At 43.7% G+C, this 10,836-nt stretch overlaps 1 protein-coding gene across 1 annotated transcript; it reads left to right on the forward strand.

Annotated features, from left to right (window-relative positions):
* Nucleotides 1-4,163: 4,163 nt before the first annotated feature.
* arl14 (ADP-ribosylation factor-like 14) lies at nucleotides 4,164-5,871 on the forward strand. Its single transcript, XM_031806608.1, has one exon. The coding sequence runs from the start codon at nucleotides 4,834-4,836 to the stop codon at nucleotides 5,446-5,448; it is 615 nt and encodes a 204-aa protein (XP_031662468.1). The 5' UTR covers nucleotides 4,164-4,833; the 3' UTR covers nucleotides 5,449-5,871.
* The last annotated feature ends 4,965 nt before the right edge of the window (nucleotides 5,872-10,836 follow it).

The following is a 10,836-nucleotide window of genomic DNA, read 5'->3' on the forward strand; positions in this document are numbered from 1 at the left end:
TCTAGTAGGGTGCTTCTCGGGCTTCTGCGCAATCGTGGGTAATCGCCGCGTCGTACTTGTGCGGTGTTTTTCTCAAGGGGACAGAAGATCAGTGATTGAGAGAAGTTTCAGAGGAATGTGCTTGACCCCACCACATTGCACTGACCAGTGAGAAAAAGGATTACATTGGATTGATTACTCTCTGGGTGCATGTTATCCAGCAGATTGTTATCATTCACTGTCCTAAGGTTAATACACCAAACGTTGTATTATCATTAATTAATCTAACATTTGTGGATGAAAATGCATGCTTGGAAGCACAGCCTAATCGGGTGCCTCCACTCTGGAGTCGCCTTAGTCCATTCATTGTGCCATTGTTCTTTGCGCACATTTATCCTACATTTTCTTTGACGTGTTATCCAGCATGAGCAAGTTTCATTTTAACCAGTATGTTCATAGGCCTGCCTATTCAGTGAAAACATATTTAAGCACAATTCAGGTGTCAACTATTTAAAACCCTGTGGAACGGACTTCATAATAGGCTCGATAAAGTGGATTATCTTGGCACATATGCAGTCCTAGGCCACCTGCTGGCAGAAAAGGGAACAATGCCGCCGTCATGTGGATGAGAACATTTATGTCCACAATGACTACAGCAAAGATACTTATTATTTATTTATTTATTTATGTTACTAGTCTTCTCATCGCAACCCTTACACAAAAAGATTGCAGTTTTGAAACTGTAAAAGTGCAGTAACTGCGGTCGACTGTGGTATTATTTGGATGCAGTATTTTCAGCATACTGCAGTTAAACTGCACTCTGACTGCAATCTTTTTTTTTAAGGGAAAGAATGGTATCAGTAAAACTGAAGAGATATGCCAAGGGCAGGAGCCACACCCATGAACTTCGACTTTACCTTTTTAGGCTACCAGCCTACTACTGCATCGAAATCAATCAACACAACCAGGGTTTGATTGTGATATGTATTTTTCTCTTTCCAGCCTGAGTTTGGAAATACACTCATCTATTTCTGTTTTGAGGTGGGCTGTATTTGTAGTCAGCAACTTGATGGGACCGTTTGGCATTTACAGTAATATGAAGATAGAAATTCCACCGTGCAAAAACTGGTTGAATTAACGTTGTTTCCATGACATTTCAACCAAATAATGAAATGTGATGACATTGAATCAGCGTGGGAAATGGATTGGATTTAAGGGAATTTCGTATTTTTTCACACAGCTTTTAACCTAAATCCAATGACATGGGAACATTTTTTGTTGATTTCACATTGACATTTCACATTAGTTGACAACTGCGCCCAGTGAGTATGGAAAGATCAAGTGTATATTTAAACCAAGCATAAGTAATCTGGCAACACAATCTCACACTCAATTCTTGCAAATATGTACAAAAACTATTTCAGCAGATTCTGTGGGTTTTTGTGTGTCTTAATTCGTGTGAAAATACACTTTTTTGTGCAAATTAATTATTAGGAAAATACAACATTTTGTGCGACTTCATTCATAGGAAAATACATTTTGGAGGGCAAACTTCGGAAATATATTTTGAAAGTTGTTAGAGAGATGATGGTCAATGGTGTTCTACACCGCCTTTTTTTGTGTCCCACATGTATTTATATTTTAAAAGTAACGCGTTAACAACACAATATAACGCAATAGTAACGCGTTAACAACACAATCAACCAGGTTGTCACCAAAATAATTGTAATATAACAGTAGGCTTATGTTCTTATTTTTTATTTTATATACCAATACTGTTTTCTATGTTACAAGGCTCCACCTTTTAATTGTTTTTTTTGTGTGTATCGATGAAGATACTTGATTGGGGAATGGGGATACATTTTTATGATGGGAAATGATAAAACACGAACATTTACACACATACACACACACGAACATTGTTTGTACTCATGTTATAGCCAACTCCTAGAATTTTGTATGAATAATTGATCAAATATCTGTATCTAGTTGTCATGTATTCATTATCTATAACTGGTTACATGTTTGTAGTTTGCATTTTTCAGTAATGATTAACATGGTTAAATAGTCGTAAATCTCTGCTTGATTTAGCTTTTGGTATATTTGGCATTTTTATACACATTCTGTATTTCCACTGAAGAAAGCAATAATTAACCAACACACTACTGTAAATAAATGGACACCGACGGTTATAAAACGGAAATTGCTCTCCATAAAAAAAAGCTCAGTCTGAAGCAATTCAGCTATGGGGTTCACAGCCCTACAGTATAATAATGATGTTGTTTACATGTTGGGAAGAGGGGCATAGGAGAATATTAAATGAATGAAATACCCTAACCCTAGGCTATGTTCAATGTCAGCAGCAATTTCCAGTGAGAAATTCTCAGTCTGAAAGCCGTTATTGGGATATGGGTTTCACAGGCCTATAATACTGATACAAGTTATATCACCTTACATTTTTTTTATTTATAACCTCAGGGGTATAAGATGTTGGGCAAAGTGGTATAGGGGAGTTTGACATATAACCCCTAACTTGAGTTCAGTCTTCACCAATTAGAAACCAAGAGGGACCTAGCTTCGTCCTTCCTGACTGGGAAAGGCCTCCATTCTAGGCCGTAGAAAATCCTACATCCATCTCATTAGATCAGAACAAGATGAATCAACAGTGATTCATATTACTGGTTTGCATCCAATTAAAAGGATAGTTGTGTTTTGCTGCATAACACACTTACATTATTTGTCTACCCATATGATGTGGATCATTGTCAGGTTGTTAGCTCTATAAGCTTCAGTAACAACAGAACACCATGGTTTGTAATAGCACTTTAAACAGGTAGTTTGTAAATGTGTAAAATATGTTTGTTTTGGGTCCACACTAGTGAGTTAACTTATTTAAATGAGACAGTCACAGAGGATTTTATTCTGAATAACTGTTCAGGGCATAGCACTTTCCATTCAGCTTCGGGCAACTTTGATGTAAAGGCTTGATCACACCTGTAATTACTACTTTTATCCATCACACCCATTGTTGCTTATCCATTGTTCACTAAGTATATCAATGTAATTACACCCAACACAGTGTTGAAAAACAGAATGCTTCCCAACATTAGATCACATAAATAGGCATGAGCTGGATGTGATCCCACCGCTGCCACCAATGTAGCAGAAGAAAGTGAAAGCTTCAACAGGGACTCTAGACAGGGCTCATACGTGGCAAAGTGAACTCTAACAGCCATTACCATGAAAGCCTAGTATTCCTCTGGGCAGAGGCAGTAGGCATATAATGCCTTGTTACAACAGCCTAAGTACATAACATGATTGACACGGTGGTAATAATCATCATGAAACGGCCTTGGAAGTGCCATAAGTGTAAACCAACATAATTCATTATTTTACATGAACCTGTTCAACTGCAATGATATGGCTTAATTGATCATAGTCCAGACTTGTTATAGTTGCAAATACCATGCAGCTGCACCAGGGGAATATAAAATGAAAATGAAATCATCATGAAAATGTATCCCCATCTTCAATCAAATACCTTTATCGATACCACAAAAAAACTGGCAAATACAGCTTTTTACTCCAATCTGGCAACCCTCATAAAATCTGACATAGCACCAGTATCCCAAAGCATAGGAAACATCATTGGCATAAATAAAATAAATAAAAAAACATAATGCTACTATTTTATTCTAAGTATTTCAGTGATAACCTGGTCGATTAACAATATTGGGTTGTTAACGTTTTTTATATACATATAAATAAATGTGGGCCAAAAATAAGCAGTATGGAACACCACTGCCCCAAAAACCTTCAAAAGATTTTTCCTAAGTTTGCCCCCCAAAAATGAATTTTCCTATGAATGAAGTCGAAAAATGTGTCTTTTGCTACGAATTAAGTCACACCATTTTTTTTGGTATTTTCACACTAATTATTAAGCCACACAAAAACGCACAAAATCTGCTGAAATACTTTTTGTACATATTTACACTAATTGAGTGTAAGATTGTGTTGCAACTGAATATGACCAGTTAGTTTAAATGTGATACTAGGCCTGAAGGCTACAGGCAGCAACTGAGAACCAAGCATAAATGTGTTATTTCTTTATTTCTCTCTCTTTCATCTAAACACCTTTGGAATTGTTCTCCATTGTTTGATATGTAACTATAATGTAAGTTATATTGCCTGCCTGATGGTTTTAATGTGATTTAAGGTATCTGTATCTGTCAGATTGAAGTGGAAAATGCAATATATTCTATATGGTGTCCTAATGGCCCATATATTATTTTAGCTATAGGCTAGGCTACACATGACATAACCAATGGTTGCCTTGGCCTTAAGTACATCTGAATGACATAATGATATACTGTTATCTGATGATATAGAGGGTGCGTGCGTTCGTCTCCATGCGTAAACTTTGTTCAACTTTACGTAAAGGTCAGACCATTCGAGGTGACGCTTCAATGTGTCTTTAGAGCAGGTTAAATAACATGCACATGGGGGATTTTACCATGTGAAGTGTGATAAAAACATTAGGCTATCAAATCTGCGCATGTGTCACATTGTTGTATTGTTTGTGTCAACAGCGCACTGATTTGAGTCACACTAGACTGGCTCATTTGGTGGATAAGTTCCTAACCAAACAACAGTCATATCTTGCTTCATATAGGACCTACTTTGACCCTTGCTTATCGGTGAACGAAAGGTTTATAGGTAGCATGTAATCGCTTACCTGGTAACAGAAAGGCAACGCACTGGGTAAACACCGCAGCTCAAGGCAGAGAACAGTGATATCACTGCCTCTCCCTGACTTGCGTCTTTGCCAAGTAGTCGGGTTACGCTTTACCACACATGGGACAGCGGGGATCGAGACCCCAACCAGAGGCCCGAGTTCTCCTATTGGGTCTCGACTCAGCGGGGAAATCAACCCTTCTTTACAAACTGAAATATAACGAATCGGTCAATACCGTTCCCACCATCGGTTTCAATGTGGAGATGATAGAAGCCAAGAAGAAGAGGGAGACAGTTGCTCTGACCGTGTGGGACGTGGGCGGCCAGAATACAATGAGGCACTACTGGAAGAGCTTCTATCAGGACACTGCTGGACTGGTGTTCGTGGTGGACAGCTCAGACAGGCGCCGGTTGGACGAGGCCCGGCGGGAACTAGATCACGCCCTGAGGAGTGAATTCTTACGGGGTCTGCCTGTGGTCATCCTCGCCAACAAGCAGGACCTTCCCGAGGCCGTATCCGTCACGGAGATAACGGAGCGCTTTCACCTGAGGACGATGAGCGTTGAGCGGGACTGGTTCGTTCAGCCCTGCTCTGCCGTGACCGGTGCTGGGCTTATAGAGGGCTTCCAAAAGGTGGCACACCTGCTCAAACTACCATCAGAGGACGTTCAAGACAATATTAAAGAGACAGTGCAGTATCTACGATCAAAATCAGTCATGTCAAGGGGTTTGTAATGTTTGCAATGATAGGATATGTCAAAAGTTATTGACAAATGATGATAATTTGTTTTTATTGTTTACGGATGAAAATCACATTTCACTATGATCAATGTGTTTCATGAAAAGGTTGTCACAGTGCAATAGACTACATGGAAACGAAATCAATCCACGAAGCTATTCAATTGACTTTAAATCAGCCTATGACATTTTTTCCAACTAAATTTAATACGTTTGTATCAGATTATTTCCTCTGAGAAATATGGTCATAAATAATGTTAAGTCGCCTATAGACCTAATAATTAACATGTCATTATGAACTTTGGGGAGCAATGCGTAAAAACGCACCCCAAATGGTCAAATTCACTTTTCATCTTTTATGTAGACCTATAACCTAATATATATGTCTTGTATCTAATAAAATGTCTTCCCTACATGCTATATCTTTTCCCCACCTAAACATGTAAGGCCTCTTTCACACGTATTACATTTTTGCGTAAGGCTATATGGCACTTCTTGCGTACTAAAACTCATGAGTGACCGATTTGATTAATCTGTGTTAGTTTAACATAATAGGCTCTAAACAACACTTGTGAGAGTTATCAAACGTCATTATGCTGACAGTGAAGGTCAGTTAGCCTGGTTCTCTCAGCGATGACATACTGTTGGAGAGGCGCAGGTGGACGTGTCCGGTTCCTGTTCTTGTCCCGTTTGCTCCGTGTTCTCCAACCGACCTCTGTCCCCCTCCCGCACGGTCTCCTCATATGTTGGCAAGTACTTCACCTCATCGTAGGCGGGTAGAGAGACAGGGGGAGCTAGGTCAGTAGCAAGGCTATGCGATGTGTAGCTCTCCAGGAGCGGGTCCTGAGATACGGTTATCCGTCCGTTCAGGAGCGGGTGCGGATCATGGCTGTCAAGCTGTCGCCTGGGTCTCGAGCAGGCAATCCGCTGGATGAAGTAGCCCAGGGCAAACAGAAGGAGCAAAAGGAGGACCCCGGAGAGTTTCCGCGTAACCATTGCGATGTTGTAGAAGGTGCTGTGAACCGTGTGTCTGCAACAGCCGACGACGACACTGTCGTTACCGTGTGCGCAGCATATTTGGTCGTCTCTGCAAAGGATCTCTCCACAGTTTCGGAGCGCATGTCCAATGTTTATAACAAATAAGGAGAAAAATGTAAAGCTCGGCGTGTGACCTTTGAGATAAAGACACATTATTCTTAAAGAAAATGCTAGAAGTCTTCTGTTTTGATTGTAAACATGTCAAGTTGGTTGGAACGACGTACGCTATAGTTTACTAGAGGCAATGTGCAATGAGCCAAAACCATAGATCGATGGCACTGTGTGAGCCGTAGCATCTGAACATGCGGTGTTGAAAAATGAATCTGGAATTGTCATCCATATTGTCTCTCCGAACGTGTTTACATAGCAAGCTCACTGAGCCAAATGCTTGTAATCTCATTTCTGTGTCTGATTATAAACGGATGACCTCCATCACTAGGGTACAAAATTGGTTGTGGTTTATCAAATTAGGCCTTTTATGCATATAGAGCGTTTATTTTGGTCAATTTTCTCTTTTGGTTCAAAACAACCATCGCCAGACCATTGTAGATAGTATTGACTGGAATACATATCTAGGCTACGGGCCTTTTAAAAATGTGCTTTGTTGAAATAGTCAACTCATTGCATCATCCGAAGACTAAGTGCCTTTAGAGTGCACTTCAGTGTCCACTTTCAGGGCATTAAATCCAAATGAGCAATTATCTGCCTGCTATTAAATCATTAGCGAGCACCCAATGGCCAATTGTTGGAGGGTTGTCATTAGATACAGTAACTGTTACAGGCAAACAGTTGGCGCCGGCGGACGGAGAGATCAATTTGTTGTCTGAGTTGTACTCAAGATTATGTTTATGTTCGGTCTTGTTGTAGATGAGTGATAACTATGGTGCAACTACAACAAGCCTATCCGATATAGGCCTACGACGGCGATCGTGAGTGACTGGCTCTCCACGGTCCTGACACCCGTTTTGGGCGTACACTGACCTATCTATGGTACTTAACAGTAACGCAGTAGTCTAATCTTGGTTACCCAGAAGTATATTTTCACAGAAATGTGTGTTGTTTTTACGTTCTCATTCTTGACAATTGTCTACCTGTTTAGAACAAGCACTCTAGCATCCAATATTAAATGGGGAGTGGAAACAGCGCAGGCCAATGTTCCATGGGGATTAGAAACAGTGCAGGCCCATATTAAATGGGGAGTGGAAACAGCTCAGGCCAATGTTCTATAGGGATTAGAAACAGTGTGTTGTGCTCTTGAGTGAGGACCCAAAAGCGATTTAACAAAAACAGAGTCCTTTAATGTAAAAACACAGGGAAGACATAGATCCTCTTCAGATGTAGAAAATGGCAAAATAGACAACCCTCAGAGAGGGCGACAAATGAAACAGAAAGTCCTTCTGATATTTACTAAAGAGTCCCCTTCTTAGCAGCAGAGGAGAATAGCTGGGTTGCGGCGACAGACTGCTGGTCTCTCTGGGTAGGCGCGGGTCGTAGCGGACAGAGGTACCTGATCACACGTAGCATCAGAAGAACAGGCAGATTCCAACAGGATGGGACAAGGGTGAAGCAAACAAGACGATAGTTTGGTTCTGGCATGAGAAACTCAAACGAGAATCTGACAAGGAAAGAAGCAGGAACAGAGAGAGAAATAGAGACCTAATCAGAGGGAAAAAGGGAACAGGTGGGAAAAGGGTGAACGAGGTAGTTAGAGGAGATGAGGAACAGCTGGAGGAGGAGAGAAAGAGAAGGTAGCCTAATACGACCAGCAGAGGGAGACAGAGTGAAGAGAAAGAACAGGAACAAGACATAATATGACAAGACATGACAGTACCCCCCCACTCACCGAGCGCCTCCTGGCGCACTCGAGGAGGAAACCTGGCGGCAACGGAGGAAATCATCGATCAGCGAACGGTCCAGCACGTCCCGAGAGGGAACCCAACTCCTTTCCTCAGGACCGTACCCCTCCCAATCTACTAGGTACTGATGACCACGGCCCCGAGGACGCATGTCCAAAATCTTACGGACCCTGTAGATAGGTGCGCCCTCGACAAGGATGGGGGGGGGGGGGAGACGAGCGGGGGCGCGAAGAACGGGCTTAACACAGGAGACATGGAAGACCGGGTGGACGCGATGAAGATATCGCGGGAGAAGAAGTCGCACTGCGACAGGATTAATGATCTGAGAAATACGGAACGGACCAATGAACCGCGGGGTCAACTTGCGAGAAGCTGTCTTAAGGGGAAGGTTTTGAGTGGAGAGCCATACTCTCTGACCGCGACAATATCTAGGACTCTTAGTTCTACGCTTATTAGCGGCTCTCACAGTCTGCGCCCTATAACGGCAAAGTGCAGACCTGACCCTCTTCCAAGTGCGCTCACAACGTTGGACAAAAGCCTGAGCGGAGGGGACGCAGGACTCGGCGAGCTGAGACGAGAACAGCGGAGGCTGGTACCCGAGGCTACTCTGAAAAGGAGATAGACCGGTCGCAGACGAAGGAAGCGAGTTGTGGGCGTATTCTGCCCAGGGGAGCTGTTCTGACCAAGACGCAGGGTTACGAAAAGAAAGACTGCGTAAGATGCGACCAATAGTCTGATTGGCCCGTTCTGCTTGACCGTTAGACTGAGGGTGAAAGCCGGAAGAGAGACTGACGGAAGCTCCAATCAATCGGCAAAACTCCCTCCAAAATTGAGACGTGAATTGCGGACCCCTGTCCGAAACGACGTCTGACGGAAGGCCATGAATTCTGAAAACATTCTCGACGATGATTTGTGCCGTTTCTTTAGCAGAAGGGAGCTTAGCGAGGGGAATAAAATGAGCCGCCTTAGAGAACCTATCGACAACCGTAAGAATAACAGTCTTCCCCGCTGACGAAGGCAGTCCGGTGATAAAATCTAAGGCGATGTGAGACCACGGTCGAGAGGGAATGGGAAGCGGTCTGAGACGGCCGGCAGGAGGGGAGTTACCGGACTTAGTCTGCGCGCAGACCGAACAAGCAGCCACGAAACGACGCGTGTCACGCTCCCGAGTGGGCCACCAAAAACGCTGGCGAATGGAAGCAAGCGTACCCCGAACGCCGGGGTGGCCGGCTAACTTGGTAGAGTGAGCCCACTGAAGAACGGCCAGACGAGTAGGAACAGGAACGAAAAGAAGGTTCCTAGGACAAGCGCGCGGCGACGGAGTGTGAGTGAGTGCTTGCTTTACCTGCCTCTCAATTCCCCAGACAGTCAACCCGACAACACGCCCCTCAGGGAGAATCCCCTCGGGGTCGGTGGAGACTACTGAAGAACTGAAGAGACGAGATAAAGCATCAGGCTTGGTGTTCTTAGAGCCCGGACGATAAGAAATTACGAACTCGAAACGAGCGAAAAACAGCGCCCAACGAGCCTGACGCGCATTAAGTCGTTTGGCAGAACGGATGTACTCAAGGTTCCTATGGTCAGTCCAAACGACAAAAGGAACGGTCGCCCCCTCCAACCACTGTCGCCATTCGCCTAGGGCTAAGCGGATGGCGAGCAGTTCGCGGTTTCCCACATCATAGTTACGTTCCGACGGCGACAGGCGATGAGAAAAATACGCGCAAGGGTGGACCTTGTCGTCAGAGAGGGAGCGCTGAGAAAGAATGGCTCCCACGCCCACCTCTGACGCGTCAACCTCGACAACGAACTGTCTAGAGACGTCAGGTGTAACAAGGATAGGTGCGGATGTAAAGCGATTCTTGAGAAGATCAAAAGCTCCCTGGGCGGAATCGGACCACTTAAAGCACGTCTTGACAGAAGTAAGGGCTGTGAGGGGAGCTGCCACCTGACCGAAATTACGGATGAAACGACGATAGAAATTTGCGAAGCCGAGAAAGCGCTGCAGCTCGACGCGTGACTTAGGAACGGGCCAATCAATGACAGCTTGGACCTTAGCGGGATCCATCTTAATGCCTTCAGCGGAAATAACAGAACCGAGAAATGTGACGGAGGAGGCATGAAAAGTGCACTTCTCAGCCTTCACATAAAGACAATTCTCTAAAAGGCGCTGGAGGACACGTCGAACGTGCTGAACATGAATCTGGAGTGACGGTGAAAAAATCAGGATATCGTCAAGGTAGACGAAAACAAAGATGTTCAGCATGTCTCTCAGGACGTCATTTACTAATGCCTGAAAGACAGCTGGAGCGTTTGCGAGGCCGAAAGGAAGAACCCGGTATTCAAAGTGCCCTAACGGAGTGTTAAACGCCGTTTTCCACTCGTCCCCCTCCCTGACGCGCACGAGATGGTAAGCGTTACGAAGGTCCAACTTAGTGAAAAACCTGGCTCCCTGCAGGATCTCGAAGGCTGAAGACATAAGAGGAAGCGGATA

This window comes from Oncorhynchus kisutch, linkage group LG27 (assembly GCF_002021735.2).
Source record: "Oncorhynchus kisutch isolate 150728-3 linkage group LG27, Okis_V2, whole genome shotgun sequence".
NCBI lineage: Eukaryota > Metazoa > Chordata > Actinopteri > Salmoniformes > Salmonidae > Oncorhynchus > Oncorhynchus kisutch.